Here is a 16,429-nt window from a genome sequence, read left to right as displayed (position 1 = left end):
TCTGATGCAGAGCTGTATATCTTTAAACAGCCACAGACATTTGCAAAGTGAACATATGGCTCCTTTCTAAACGTGGGGATGGAGCTTGTTAGTTGTATATTGAATACCCCAGGACTTCACAAACAGAGCATTGTATTTAAAGAGTTTTTTTCCAGAGTCACATGGTGTTTTGTTAATTTTTTCCATTTTTTCCAGGATAATCTGTAAGAACCGTGTGCTCTTAGGTTTATAATATCCTCACGTTCATATTTTCAATTTGTCAATGCATTGGCTTTTAATGTAACATCATATGAGATAAATGTTCAATAATTATGTCTTTGCATAAGAGCAGTCAAGAGGAAATAAGCTGTGCATGACTTCAAAAACACCTAGGTGTCTGTAGAATAGAAATTAATATCATGGTTCACGCAAAGCTTAAGAGAAAAATGCATGTGTATTAATTCTGTTGCTTTGTACTGACTTGACAGTTGCTGTATTTCTAACTGTTTTGGCTGTAAGTTCTAAGTTTTGGCTGGGAAAAGAGATCTCAGAACTTGAATTTTAAATTACATAAATCCTAATTAAGGATAAAGATCCTTGTGGTTTCTCAAATACTGTTTTCCAACAAAAGTTACTTTAATGTCTGGCTTAATAATATATTTTTCTCCTTCAGGAAAGAACATCCAGCATGAATTTGGTAACAGTGTAATACACCTATGTAGACCTTCTTAACAAGATCCTTCATAAGATAATAGGGTTTGGGTTTTTTTGTCATCTCCAAATGATGAAAAACTCTAAACTCTTGACTTATACCTTAGTGCTTGCTTTTCGTGTTTTGGAAGATCTGGATGTGTAGATCAGCATTCCCAGGCTTCCACTTGCTTCATCTCCCCTGTCTTTGTGATCCATTCAGAAGTGTAAATTGCTGGTATCTGGTTGCAGTTGGTCCCAACTGTCCATGGGATATGTAAGATATGGTCACCTCTGGATTCCTTTTTAAGAAGCCAGCTCCTAGCAAGCGGGGATGATGGAAGCCTGTGAAGGGAAAAGGGGGTGAGCTGGTTTGGCAGTATTTGGCCCACACTGAGCTAGAGACACACCGGGGAATACTGTCTCACCACTGCTGCTTCTGCTGTGCAGTGTGGTTTGAGGGCAAGCTGGACTGTTAATTTGTAGCTATAAATTTGTATTTAAAGGGGCTGGTCACAGCTTCCTTGACTTTAGATATTTTACAAGGCTGTTTCCTATGTTTGTAACAATAGTTCAGAACAGCTAGTTTAGTAAGGGTAGGGAAAGGAGCCTTTTTGTTGCCCACAGGCACTAGCTGTTACCAACAAACTCCAGCACACCTTCCATGCCTAGTTAGAGGAGCCAAAGTGTATTTTTTCATACAGGTTGTGATTATTAAGGAAGAAAAAAGTTGGGAGGGATGTTTCTCAACCTAGAACTCACACTGGCTATGGCCAAGAAGAAAGGGTACGGCTTCAGCTCAAGCAGTAATTGACGGGAACCATCAAAATTATTCCTAAGTGAATTCAGACTTTTGCATCAATTCTCAGGCTTATGAGTGGAAACAAGTATGTTCAAAACTTGCCCATTTCTGCAGGTGATGTGTTGCTTTGGACAACTCTTCTTGATGTCAAGGTGTTTCCAGTATGATTACATCAGCCAGTTCCTGTTTGCAGGCATGAAGGAAAGGTGGCTTGTCTAGGGAGCACTCGGATGGAACAGAGTTGCTGCTCTGTATTGCTTCTCCTGTTCTTTCACCTTCATTCCATCTTGTGTGCATATATTGCTACGTTTTGTTCTGCTCTGGATAATGCTTTATGTAAATTGTTTCATGGGCTGGTTTATATTTAAGCTTTATAGAACTGCCTTCACTATGCTATTAACTGATTAGTAGCTGTGAATGAAGCAAGTAGAAGTTGGTGTAGGTGTTTGGGATAGATCCATGGTAGGGCTGAGTGGGAAGCTAGTGGGCATGTGAAGCATCTTCAGTCTGTAATGGTGGAAAAAAGGTGTTATTTTTGAGGAAGGTGAAAACTAGGAGCATTTACTGTTGCTGGCAAGGAGGGGGAAAGATGTCAGGTACTCTTGGAAATGCTACTAGAAGCATTAATGCTTCTTCAAGCATTTTAACATGGTAAGGGGTGATAAAGGTGGGTATTAGTGTTCTGTGTTCTCTATACACACAGATTATCCTGGGGAGATCTGTATGCTCTTTGTATGTAAATCATCTCAGTGGAAGAGCAAGAGCGGGACTGCTCTGGAAAAACCCTAGTGCAGCTGTCCCCAGGGGAGACCAGAAGCCTGAGAAAATCCACAGCTTATGCTGACAAAAATGTCTGGCTCTTGCTTTTTACTTCTTGGAACGGGCAGGAACAAGGAGCGCTGGCAGAGTTGGCTTTCTGCTTGGGAAGTATCTGGATGTAGTATTGCCACAGCTGAGCTGAGCTGTCGAAGTGTATGGTGGGTGCATTATGTGACTGTTGTAAGAAGACAGTTTTTATTCTTGCAAGGGATCCTGTAAAACCTTTTGAACAAATGAACAGTAGCAAAGATCACTGCCCATCCACACAAACACACTTGCATGCAGAAAATATGTTTACACATGCCAAAAGCAAACAGGTATCTAGACTACTGTGGTGTGTCTACCGAAAATGAGGCCATTCTCTGTATTATGTGGGTTTTTTCTCTATCCTTCCTCTCTTTGACAGATCACAAGATACCATTAAAATGCAATATGATATAAGTGAGAAACTTGGCACACTAGATGTTTATGCTGTAAAATAAAGAATTATAGCTTGTGTTTATGTATTACCTTGAACTTAAAGGGACTCCAGAAGAAGAGAGGGTTCACTTGACTAACCCTCTGAGCTGGAAGGCAGTCATATGATAGCATAGTCAGCTTGAGGTAGAAGACAAAGTTCATGAATCCTTCATGTTGGCAAGCTATACTTCCAACCAACAGAAAGGGCAGAAGAGCAGTTTTGAGTACTTTTCTACTTTTGACAAGTAAGGAGCTGATGGAACAACAATAAGTCTAAGGACGAATGACCACCTTGCAGAGAAGGATCGTTTGGCCCAGAGTCAGCACTGCAAAGGCTGTATTTATGGTTCCTTAAGTGACCTTGCTGGGCTTTGCCATCGGCACGTCCTGCAGCTGCAACCCCTTGGGAACTGTCATTGTCATTCCCACCTCTGCTTTGCTTCCTCTGCAGCGCTAATCCAAAAATTGTTTCTGGTTTAAAGTAATACTTTTGGGCAAGAACTATTTTAAACATATCAGCGATCCAATAAAAACTCAAGTGAAAGGTAGTGCTGGCATGGTGAAGGGTGGGTAGTGGCTGAGGAGGATACCCCTTAAAAGAGCACTGTTGCAGTGGAAAAGATATGTGGAAATGCATGTTGAATACCATTAAAAATACCTTCTCTTTAAGGGTTTAATAATCATCTTTTACCTCTCTGAAAATTGCTAATTACAGTTACTTGGTTCTATGAATAGTAGCTGTAGGAGGGAGGCAAAAAAAACCTTTGAGCATGGCAAGTGTAACGTCCAAATGCAGCTGAAATTGATAGGAAAACTTGTTTGTTTGAATGGAATTGCCTAGACATTCAGAATTTTCACCCCTAAGTTCTGTAGGATGTTGAAAGTTGAACTTTCCCTGTGGTTGAACTGCATCTCTGATGTTAAAACCTAGATTTTAGATGTCTTTTATGTTTTGGGAAGATCTGAATTTGACATGCCTTATGGAAAGCTCTGTACTTATTTTGTATTCAGGCTTATGAATTTGTCAAAAAAAAAAAAAAATCAAAAAAGCCCACAGTCTAGACTGTACAGCTCTTCTAGTGGCATTGTATTGATTACTGAAAATTGCCATCATTTTAACCATGCCTCTTTTTGATTTAAGGTAAGTTTGTTACTGTTTGATCTCAAGCACTGAGATCACACATTTCTCTGTGATTCAAGTGGAAGGTCTGATTCCTGAACTGTAATAAAGCAAAAGGTCCCGTTGTTATCTAGCTGTACTGACTGAATTTAGGAAATACGTTTAAGTTGTTGATGTCTCTATGCCTGCTCTGTATGTTCTTACTTGGAGCAGAAATCAGAGCCGTAGATGTCACTAGTCTAGTCTGCAAGAATCCTATAAGGATAAGAAGATAAGGGAGAATATTTTGAAAGTGCTTATTGATTTGAAATTACAAAGTCATCTTAAGAACTACTTTGCTTCTGTGTTATTGTCACTGGCAGTACAGCTCAGTTTGTCAAATTATTGCTGCTGCAGAGACTGCCAAATAAGTGTCTCCTTCCTGGCATAACTCTTCTTTCCTCATCAGCTCCATTTTGCAACGCTTCACTCACATTTCGTGTTTTATCTTTAAAAGAAACTATTTGCAAAAACATGGAAAATATTCATATAAATCAGGAGGTGTTTTTTGTGTATAATACAACATTCTAACTTTTATCCACTGATCTTGGATACTTGTCTCTATTCTAATGCTGCAGCCTCTTTTTTTTTTTTTTTTTTTTTTTTGAGATCTCTAATTAGCATATTCTGGGAGAAGTTGTGCACTGTAACTGCCATAGCTTGAAGTGTTCCTAGGCTGATGGATGACTGGCTTTAATGATCTTGATTCTTGCCCGTGGGAAAAGCCAGAAATGATGCAGGTATAATTTAGATAACTCTGGGATGAACTACCTAAATTGAAAACCTTATCCTCTGCTGCCTTTGGCAAGGAACTCTCCACCGCGTTAATAATTTTTCTTGCCTTAAAGGCCTGCATTAGAGGGTTCTTCTAAGTTCTTAGAAGAAAGTCCCGTCCTGGAGTTGATGTGGTAATGCCCTTCAAAACTGCTCCTTTTTCTTTGGCTCATGGGCTAGAAGTGTTGCTCTGCATTACACTCTTTAATGTGTTGCAAAAATCTAGAATGATAAAATTTTAAAATAGGCAAAAAGAAAAATAAATTCTTGGGAGACCATAGGAAATTTTTCTTGTGAGATGTGATGTAGTGCTACTCAGTCATAGGTTTAGATCATATTGCAACATTTATTAATTGGGTCATATATCTGATGCCAACTTGCAAATCATGAGTATTTCACGAAGTGATAACAGAACTCGAAAAACTAGTTTTTATGTTTAAGAGCAATATGCATCTTACAAATGTTTGACAATCGTAAACAAATTCTTGGAATTTAGTAGTTTTAAGCACACTTCAGTTAGGAAGATATTTTGCTTTTTATTATTCTCAGTATGGATTGGGTTCAGTCTTCATAGACCAGTTTTTGTAATTCAGCGCTTTTACTGCAAGTCAGAGTTGAAATCTATGCAGCCATTTTCTTCTATAGTCAAAAAAGAGCACACTGAGTTTTAATGTTATAACAAATATTACACAGTAGGGCTCTTCAGTCGGGCTGGATTGTGGATTCATGAAAATAAAAGGAAGGATTCATTAGGCTATCTGTCAGAACTGTAAAATGAAATTCACTTACGGTCTGTGTTTCTCTTTAGATCTCATAAATGGAGCCCAAGAACAGTGTGAATTGCCTCCTATGGATGGTTTTCCTCACTGTGAAGGGAAAATAAAGGTAAAATGAACTGGTTTTAATCTTATTCTGTGTGTTCTATTAAACATGAACGTGTGTTGCAAAAGGTCACTACTCAGACAATGGCGTAAAACAAGAACAACTGGGTCAAAAAGAGGATGTTTAGGAGTATCTGTCAGTATAGCATTGCCTTTAATACTACTGCTGAAAAGAAATAAAGTAGTCTCCTATTCAGACAGGAATAAAATGGCATATTATATTAAAATGCCACGTTATTTAATAAAATGCCTTATTACTTTAATGCTGTCTTGTTATTCAGAAACTTTCTTCTCCTTTTTGAAAAGCCCTGTTTTCTTCCCCATTATGAATCATTTGGTGTTCCCCTACCCCAGGACCGGGATTCTGGGTGTACCTCACCCCAGCCCTTTCTCTGTCTCAGCAAGACATTTGTTTCCACTTCTTTCCCCTCTTTGCGAGAAACTTTGTCCAGTTCCTTCCTTCCCCTTTTCTCTTAAAAGCCTTTTCTGCCTCTTCTGCTCACGAGCCAGGCACTGCCCTAAGTGTGCAACCAGAGATTTGGGGGGTCACAACTGATTCCACATAAATCCTGTATTTTACTAATAATGCAGTTGGAAAGGCCAAATATTGAAAGCCATCAGACTTTGGTTGGAAAGCCTGCAAAACAAAGAAAAACCCCAACAAACTTGAAGAGATGGGAGATTATTGGGGTTTTTTCCCCCCAAGATACATTTCAAATGTAAGGATACTGTTTTAATAGTGGAGGACAAAAGTAAAATTGCTGGCCACTTAAATATCATTACCAAGTGTTGCAATGTCTTTATGAAAATGAAAACAAATAACTACCAAAGTATATGTGAAGCTATGTTGACTTTTTTCTCTAAATAAAATTCTTAGATAATAGTATTAAAAAAAAAATCTGTAAATTTTAAATCTCATGTCTGTTTTGATCCGTTTTGACAAACTGGCTGCATAGTGAATATGTAATACATTATTTGAATATTAAAATATGAATTTAAATTAATTACTTCTGCAGAAATGGCAGATTCTTGGCAGAATCGAGCAGATTTCAATCTTGGTAACTGAAATGATCTGTTAAATTCCAGCGCAAGTGTCACACGGGGCGGGGGGGGCAATGCAGTCAGCTCCAACCACACCCGAATGGCTGCATCCTGATTATATTCCCCTTTTGATATTTGTCTCTGCTTGCCTGGCTCCCAGTTTGTATAAACTGTGCTCGCGGCTGGTATGCGGTTACTTCTCCAACGCAGCTGAATGCAGAGATGCGGTGTGCTGCAAAATATTAATAAAATTCCTCTTTTTGTTATTTGTGATTTTTATCTGGTTGGATACAGTCGCTTGCAGCTTTCCCTGTTATTCCTGAGTTCAGTGTGAAATAGTATAGAGATATTGCGTGGTACTTAAACCTAACAGACTGTCGTTTTGTTCTGTTACAGTGGATGAAAGATATGTGGCGATCGGATCCCTGTTATGCAAGTTACGGTGTAGATGGGTCCACATGCTCCTTTTTTATTTACCTCAGTGAGGTCAGTAATCTTGTACTCTGCGGAAGGGGAACATCATAGTGCCTACATATTTTTGGTAACTGTTTGTAAACTTTTCTCAGAAAAATTCATAACTTCAGAAAAAATCTACAAGTAAGTAAAAGTGATTAAAACAAAATCATTATGAAGTGTGTTGCTATTATCTGTAAGTCTTCCAGGGGTTTCTATCCTGGAGAATTCTGTTTATAATTGAAGTGATGTAAGCAGCAACTCTCCAGGGAGTCCACGCTAGGTATCATGTTAAATTGAAGTATCACAGTCATAGATCCTTGCCTCTGAACACTTTTCTTGTTGCTTTCCATGTAGCTCCTGAGGTAGTAATAGGGAGGCATTTTAGGAATGTAACATTGGGGAAGCGGAACTAGATGGTACATCCTCCTAAGCAGCATGGCTGCTTCCTGCTTGGAGACTGTTCATGAATTGCAGAATCTGTTGACAGGAAAAAAAAATAACTCCACTCAAAACCATGACTTTCACGTTGAGTTGCAAATAAATTGTCTAAATCTTATGGTACCTATCAGAACCAAAGGCCCAGCTTTGTACACGGATGAGTAAGGTGCTTGCCCTGGTGGCTTTTGTATGGCCTTCCTATTTCCTGAGTAACACCTGTTTTCCAAGGATGAATTTTGTCAATCAGTTATTATGAGCTCTGTTACTGGCTTGTAGTGTGTGCGCCGGAAGCAGTCAGGTGTATTTGATCACTTGACCTTTCTTATTAGTAAAGTTTTGATAACTTAGAGCAACTCATCTTGGAAGTGGTATTGATATCTAGTGGCTTTCTGCTTGGATAGAACTACAAGAGCCAATGTGGCTGCAGAATTGCAAACTAATATTAATTTTCTAGTTACTGCAGGATTCAGGGGATGGAACTCGGTTTTTAAATTACGTACCTGAGATTAAAACTATAAATCTGTTATATAAGTAGCTTAGTTGTAATGAAAGCAGTTTCTGTTAATTTACTCAGTTGACTGTCATTGAACTTTTGGGGGCATTGCTTGAAGCAGCAATAATAATAGTTAAATGCGTATCCAAAACACGTATCTGAACAAATAAAGAAGGCTGGGTTGAATCACAAATTTGACTCATTCCATTGCTAGTACCAAGTGTTGATTTATTTATAGGCTATAAAGCTGGGGAAGGAAAAGATACAGGACGACTATATTATTTATCCTGTTATTTATCATAGAAACTAGAGACATGGTTTCATAATCATCTTAAGCTGATCTAAGTTTCTACTAAAAGGTTATGTTTTAGCATCGGTGGAGTTAAATTTGTACATGTATATAGTATTCTGTCAACCAGCAGGTGCTTCATGTTTTAATGCAGATATATCTTAAAAATGAAGATACATGTCAATGGAATGTGAGAATCTAATATTATTAAATAATATTTATTATTTTGTAATTCTGTTAAATCACAGTATTTTCTGTAACAATCTTCTCTGATTATCAGTTTTGAAAAATCAGTTGTTGCTGTTAGTTTTTTGATAATTGATCTTTCAGCTCATCCTCAAGGCAAAAGGCAAGCAGATTTACAGAGGCCAAGTGGTTGTTTTTCCAAGGATCTAGGACTTTGAAATTTTTCTTTAAACAACAATATTGAATTTGGACAACTTCTCATTATATGATAGAACAACAGTACAATTAGTTTATGTGTGTATTTGCTAACTTCAGACAAAGGTCTTGTACTTTTTTTTTTTAAGTGCTTTCCCATGACTGAATGTAAAACTCATATCGGATGAGTGTGTTATTAACCTTGAGTTTAAATTTGGCGTTCTTAATCCTATGATTAATTCCATGATTAATGCCCGGCAGCAGAGGTTGAAAGCTTAAATGTTTGCAAATGCAAGCATGAAATGAAATTCTAATAACACTACAATGATGTGGATTTATGAGGTGTGTTGGCTGCTGAGGATAACTTGGAAATGCTGTTGTGAGAGTAATTTGTCAAAGTGGACAGTGATGAAGAGTTGACAGTTTATAGTATGGTTGTGTAGCTGAATGATAAATGTGTCCACAGAGCTCTCAAGTCAAAACTGCTGATTTAAAATATTAAAATGCATTAGGGTACTGGAAGGATATTACTGTTAGGATTTTATTTTTTTTTTTACTTTAAGGTTACAATATAGGAGTAAGATGGCTGTTTACACATGCTCTGCATGAAAAGGCATTATACGCATCAAATTATGCACAACCTCAGCTTGAAAAGACAGAATATGCATCAAATACGCATATGTCTACTTTTGCCCCTAAAATCACCTCTGCAATCTAGTGTGACAAGCGCCTGTGCTCTTTCATACTCTTTTAGCATCTGATTTTTCTTCTGAAGCAGTTCAGTTAGGGGATTCTGTTACACTCACCTAGCACTCTTTCTAATACAATTTTAAACTTGTAAACAAAGGAGCCCGAAATACTACGTTTTGGTGAGTAATATGGGTCGGAACCACAGAGACACAAAGTACTCGCCTACAATTTATGCAAAGGTTTAGAAACAAAGCTTGAGATAAACCCCAGTCTTTGGGTATCTGTCATGCACCCTTGTTACGTTTCCACCATGTGCATCTGCAAAACAGAAATAAAATAGAAAAAAATCCAGGCTGCCCCAACTCTTCTCTTTTGAAGAGCCTGCACAAGTGTGAGTATTAGCAGTTCTGCCTCCTCTGGTTCACTTTGGATGGGACTCCTGCAGGGTCACAGGCACAGCTGCCTCAACAGCTCTTCTCCACTTCTCTGCTTGTGTCTTGGCCGCTTGAGCAGAAAGGGAGTGAGTGTGGCAGCAGAAGGAAAGCAAGAATCAATCCAGCACATTCAGGTTTATGTTTGCTTTTTTTGTTGTTGAAAGCCATCCCCTGTACAGACTTGCAGAGAAAGCTGCAAGAATTTTTGCACTTCTGTCTTGCTGTTTTGCTGCAGGCACTGGATCGCTTCTGGTGGATGATATGCAACTGTGCAGTCTGGAGAACACTAATTGTGCCTTTGAAGACTGGAGGAGACACAAATAGCCTGAATAGCAAAACCAGATTTACATTCTCTTGAATTACAGAGCAAGACAGGGGTAGCAAAAATTGAAAAGCAAGTTAAGCTAACTCTAAGGCTTATGGATAGCTGGGACTTGTTTCTTTTTATCCATGATACAAACTTGCCTGTTGAGAAGAGTTACTCCCTTTTAAACTTAGCATTTAGTTATGAAAAAGTCAGTTGTTTAACACTTTTAATGTCACTGGCACAGTTATAATTTTCACGGATGGCATTGCCTCTGGGGAGAAATGTGAAAAAATTAATTTCTAGACAGTACCAAAATATATTTCACTGCAAAATGTCAGTTTGCAGCTGAAGAATGAAGTTTTTAAAAATATCTTCTAGAAAATGAATTTTTCACACAGTTTCCCAGCTTAACAAAAAAAAAAAAAACCACCAGTGGAGGGGTCTTATCGCTCCTTTTCTTTATCTAGATATGTGCTTTCTCTGAGAGGACTGCCTGCCGCACAGGAGTGGGACTGCTGCTATGACTCCTGGTCAGCCAGTAGCTGTGATGCAAGCTACCACCACCCAGGAGTCATTACACTGACACTTACCTGCTCAAGCTGAGCAGGTCTCATTCACATCCCGGGCTTTGCATCTCCAGCTTGCCCTTCAGGTGGAAGTGTAATTTTTGGTACCCATCTTGGAAGTGGACCCAACGCTTCTTTCAAAAGAATCATGGAATGGTTAGAGTTGGAACGGACCTTAAAGATCATTGAGTTCCAACCCCCCTGCCATGGGCAGGGACACCTCCCACTAGAGCAGGTTGCTCAAAGCCCCATCCAGCCTGGCCTTGAACACCTCCAGGGATGGGGCATCCACAACTTCTCTGGGCAACCTGTTCCAGTGCCTCACCACCCTCACACTAAAGAGTTTCTTCTTAATATCTAATCTAAATCCACCCTCTTCTAGTTTGAAGCCATTACCCCTCGTCCTGTCGATGAGTTGAAAGACTAGAACTGGTTTGAACACCAGTCTTTGAGCCTTCTGTAGCTTTTGCATATGTTCTAGTGTACCACTAGAGAGAATTCTTGTTTTCAGTCCTTCAGACTTATGGAAACAGAATGCATGGTTTGGTTGCAGGAGTATTTTTCTTTATACTTTTACTTTTTTTTTTTTTTTTTTTTGGAGGGATAAAGCAGAAAAATACCAACTGAAGGTGATTTTGAATGTGGGTTTGTTTCCAGAATGCAAGCTATAGCCTGAGGCACATTTAGTGAAAACACCTGGGAATCAAAATTATATAAGTTCCCCAAATCCTTGTGGTTTTGCTGGTTTACTGCAATTTGCTCATGTCTATGTGGAAGTCCCCTTTCCACAACTTGTGCTGCATGTGTAAGCGAATTTCTGACACTGAGGCAACTGCATGATTTTCATTTCTTCACTGTAATGTAATGTCAAACCAGCTTCTTTCAATTCTATGCAATTACTCAGAAAATTGACAAAAAATAGTATTGTTGTCTGAAATGTAAAACAGCGAAAGCTTGAACTCATTTAGTCATGTTACATGTGTTCCTAAGGAATTTAAATGCTAATGAGCATCAGCACTTTGTCCCCACATCATCCATTAGTGTATTGCCCTGGATTTGGGCAATTTGGGCTCAGATATCTTTTCTACTTCTGTCACTTTAAACTGGGATTGGTCTTCTTCTATCTTGTTGGAAAAGGCATAGATGCCAGTGTAAGAGAGGAATCAAATTTAGTGCACGTTACTGAAGTTAGATAAGACACCGTTTGTTGATTGATGGTTATGTATAAAATTTCGTGTTGCAGTGTCACTGGGACTGCGGGTACCAAACACCTAATGTTTGAAGTTGCCTTTGGAAACACTCCTCCATTTCACTGAACAGGCAGGCAGTCATCTTGCACGCTGCAGATTTTGTAGCACCTTCAAAATTACTACCTATCACTGAGGAAATGCTAAAGGAAATATAGGTATTACAGCTTCTAGAGGAGTTGAGAAAGTCACCTTCCCAGTGGGAGCAGTTCTTTCACATCAAATTCTCAAATGGATTTTCAAAGTGAACATTATGAGTTCTCTTCTCTGCCTGCCTTCATACTGCCTAATAAATTTAAAGATGCACCTTCTTTCACCCAATTTGCAGCACTGCTTTTTTTTTTTTCCTTTCCCAGTCTGGCCTGACCTGACATCAGCACTTCACCACAGATAGAAGTGCACTGAGCAATGATGCTGTTCACCTGACATGCAAAGTCATTTTAGTTTCCCTGTAGATGGCATGCACGTGCCCTTCAGAAGAATCCAAAATGAAGATTAACCCAGGTGTTTAGAGAGAGTACCCTTCAGCTTCTGCTTTATTAAACTCCCACTGTAACTCTTTAAAAACATAAAGGACTTCCTGAAATTTTGGATGTGGTGAGCTGCTGGCAGAGTATACTTTCATTCAGTTTGAAGGATGCTCAGACTACCCTGGTGCTACAGATGTTTGCCAGGTTCTTACAGCTGTGCTTGAAGTACTTGCTCTGTGATAGGGACAAGTGTTGCAATCTTCCCTTCCCTTCAGATTCAGTCTGCTTCCGAGGAAGAGTTACTGGAACAGATACCTGCAAAGCTTCTATAAAACATACTCTTCTAATTTCTTAGGTTTGTTTGGGTGGGATTTTTTTTTTTTTTATTAACTCACTTATCAGTAAGCTATGTAAAGATAAAGTCACTGTGAGAGTGGACTGTCTATGATATGGGACTAGAGAATTCTTGAGTTCAGTTTAAGCAGAATCTAGGCATTCAAAACCCAAAGCAGTTTGGAACGCTAACTTTTCACTAATATCTGGAATCATGTAGCACTTAGATTTTGAACTTCTAAACTATCATGTAGCATAACCTTACGGAGGTAGCTACATAAACTCTAGACAGCGTTGTCTACATCAATTCAACAACAGATACAGGAAGCACAGCTGCCGTTATTCAAAAATATATGATGGTGCAAAGATAAATATAGCGTGTGCTGAATAATAGCATTTATATCACTCATCCAAAAAATGGTCGGTCTTCAAATCCATAGTTGTGCTTCCCAACAATCTTCAACTACTAATCTGTAGCCTGATATCACATCCTTCCTCTCAAATCATGTGTATGACAGTGTAACTATTGCTATGGAGAGAATAAGCTAGACAAAGAAGTGATGCTAACCTAGCAAGAGGAAGGTTGTCCTGAAAAGGGGGAAGAGGGGGTCCTGGTTCCTTCTTTGAAGACAACTTCTGTGTTTTGTCTTAAATGATCAAATGAAATACGTAAAGAATTTGAAGATCAGCATACAAACGAACACCACTGCCCTCCTTCCCCTTGATGAAACTTGGGGCTTGTTGCATGTGGGTATTCTGTACCTAAACAAGTACAAAGCTGAAGTACTTTTTTATTTCTGATGGAGGTTTCATCTGGACCCACTTTAGTGTTACCATAGTCCTTTCTGTCATCATTGCCAATGACAGAGAAAAGGTACGAATGCATGGAACTGTAGCAGATTTGTAACTGCATACTGCAGCCTTAGCATGTGCTGTATCATCTTCCTGTTCGCTATCGTATATGTACATGTATACACGCACATCCTTTTTTTTCCCATTGTACATGTTATTTAATCACAAATATTCCCAGCCCAGGACAAGTTACACTTTGATGCTGTTGCATTTTCTGCAACTTTTTTTTGTTATGAGTTATCAACCTAAGCAGGTTTTTTGACCCTTGCTCCCCTGTCACCCTGTTCTGTATTGGGATCTTCCAGAAAATGTGTTGCAAAACAAAGTAACTCATTCTTCTGACATTCCCTGTCCTATCTCTGTCTTGTCCCTGGTAGTTTCAATGAAAGCTGTTAGGCTTTCTTTAGGCAATTTGGGAGCAAGGGGAGAAGAGCAAGTTCCAGGCACCAGGTGTTTCCACAGACTGACTGTTCACTGTTCGTGCTTACTTGTGACACAAGATGAAGGAGGTTGAAGGCCTCCACTCAAGTCAATCTGAGCAGTTTTAGACACTCGTTACCTTTCTTTCTCCCACATCTATGGCTGGAAGTTAGTACTCACTGAAATAAAACCTGGCTTGTCCTTATCTCACATCAATAAGTCTGAGAAAAATGGATTAAGTTCTCAGTGGTATTTGCTTGGAAAAAGATCATTTCATGAGCATCCTCCTGCATTTTTCAATAACTATAGCACCCACCTTTGTTTTCAAAGTTCTGATGGCAGTGGTTAGTAGTCTGAATCTGAGAAGAACAGCTGCAGGACTTGTTCAGAAATGATGAGTACAACTAGAGTTGCTGTTGTGGACCATATTTGGGTTATGCAAGGCAACCAAGAAAATTATTTCACCACTTAAGTTTTATATTTAGTTATAGGCATCCTTGTGGTGTTCTGTGTGAGAAACCCTGAAGTGATTAGCTGAAGTGGCAATGCTTAGTTCTTTAAAAAACAAACAAACAAAAAAAACCACCCGCCCACATTCTAGGTCATCTGAAGCTCTCATGAAACTGTAGGTCCTGTCAAAAACTGTAAATAGAAGTAGTTCCTAGGCTTAAGGCTGAGAGATTGCATGTTCTCCTCACGGAGTGCTTAAGTGCTTGGTTTGAATTGAATTCTGGTGCACTGGGCAAGAGAGGAAGGCCAAGTCATGAAAGAGCAGAAAGTGGTTGTCTTGAAAAAGGCCAACGGTATGGTTAATTAAATGAATTGCAACAGAAGTAGCATGTATTCTGCACTACTGTGTATCGTTACATGGGGCTCAATAGAGAGGAATATAAAGTTCATTTTGCTACTCATCTGGGTTAGTGCAAACTGCTTTTAATTCTGACACAAATTATTGAGTGCTGTTTCTTTACAGGATTTTTAAGGAGTCTTTCCTGAGGCTTTGTACTGCTAGAGACCTTAATTGTACATCGTGCAATGCAAAAACACAGTTAACTGGAAGCTTTTTACTTGAAACACATATAAAAATACAGTTGCTGTGTTTTTTGAGGAGAGCAGCAATAAAACTTAGCAGCCTGCTAGATATCTTGTATAAGTACCATCAAACCTTAATGGTTTTTAATTCTGTAGCAGGCTTTTTAATTCTGTAGTAGAAGCCAGTGCTCTTGTTTCCTTTTCCAATAGTTCTACAAAAGCTGTTTCTCAAGCCTTGGCTATTTAGTGTAGTTGTGTAGGTTGAACCCCCTCTTTCCTTCACCAAAGCGCAGATAGATGTTGATCATCCGTTACTCAACAGAGGAGCAGGAATCGGAGATGGAGAGAAATATCTTTTTTCCCTCCAAAAACCTTGTTTTTGTTTGAAGTGTGGTATTTCTTGACTACTGGGCACCTCTCAATACATATGTTATGACTTGTGTAGACTTCCCTGCTCTAGTTTTTCGCTTCTTGCTTTCTTCGCTCTATATCTACCCAACAATATCAAGTATGATCTAAAAGTGTCTTTTGGTATGTGTTAAGTGTTTGCGTGTTCTGCCCTCTGCCATCACTCTAATCATATTCTGATCTTCCTCTCAATTTCTCTTGGAACCATGACTTATTAATTCTACTTGATTCTTTAATTATCTGCAAAATTATCTCATGACCTGAGCATCAATTTGTACTGGCGTTTTGGCTGGTTTTGCTATCCTATTGTGTCCATCTTAGGGGTATGTATACCCCTGATCTTTTTGCCCAAGAATACCTGAAATTCACTATTAAAGTAATCCTAGTTTGGCTGGTTTGTCAGTCAATATTTTGCCTCTTGATCCCCACTTTCCCTTGTGTCAATACGTTAACTTAATAAGGTTTTTCTCTTCTTTCCCCTTCCCATGGTATGTCTGACTCATTTGCTTCATCTTCGCTTTCTTGGTGCTCTTGTTAATTATTATCCCTCTCATCTAACAGCTCTTTGTGAGCTGTTGGCTTATAAAAATAAACACAATTTCTTCCTTTTTCTATAAGAGAATGCCTATGCGTTCTTCCCAGTGCATTTATCGATCGTGAAAATAACCACACAACTGGCATACTTTGAAGAGTATCCATTTAAAAGTTCTCCGGTGAGTTCAGTTGGTCTTCCCAATAAAAAGAGGGATTGAGTGAATATCAATAATGAAAAATGAGTGCTGTGCCCTCTGAGTACACTGATATTCATTTGAGTCTATTCCCTAGCTGTTTATTTGTGATTAGAATTACTGTAATTTAATTTAGACTAGAAGGAATATTTCTAAAAGCAGAAAAGATCTATATTTGTTTTTCAGTCAGTGAGGCATGAAGCTGGTTGTCCTTTGCGGCTCTGAAAAATTTTCAATTCCTTTAGGATGCGTGGTGGTGCATTGTGAAATACATGAAGCCA

General features: G+C 38.8%; 1 protein-coding gene across 1 annotated transcript in view; it reads left to right on the top strand.

Annotated features, from left to right (window-relative positions):
• MGAT5 (alpha-1,6-mannosylglycoprotein 6-beta-N-acetylglucosaminyltransferase) overlaps positions 1–16,429 on the top strand; it is a 128,264-nt gene that overhangs the window by 61,034 nt on the left and 50,801 nt on the right. Inside the window, exons 4-5 of the mRNA XM_074145035.1 lie at positions 5,491–5,567; positions 7,001–7,090. Coding sequence (XP_074001136.1) covers positions 5,491–5,567; positions 7,001–7,090 — 167 coding nt within the window. The remainder of the gene's footprint in view (positions 1–5,490; positions 5,568–7,000; positions 7,091–16,429) is intronic.

This window comes from Numenius arquata, chromosome 3, assembly GCF_964106895.1.
Source record: "Numenius arquata chromosome 3, bNumArq3.hap1.1, whole genome shotgun sequence".
Classification (NCBI taxonomy): Eukaryota; Metazoa; Chordata; class Aves; order Charadriiformes; family Scolopacidae; genus Numenius; species Numenius arquata.
This window is presented reverse-complemented; position numbering and strand designations above follow the sequence as displayed.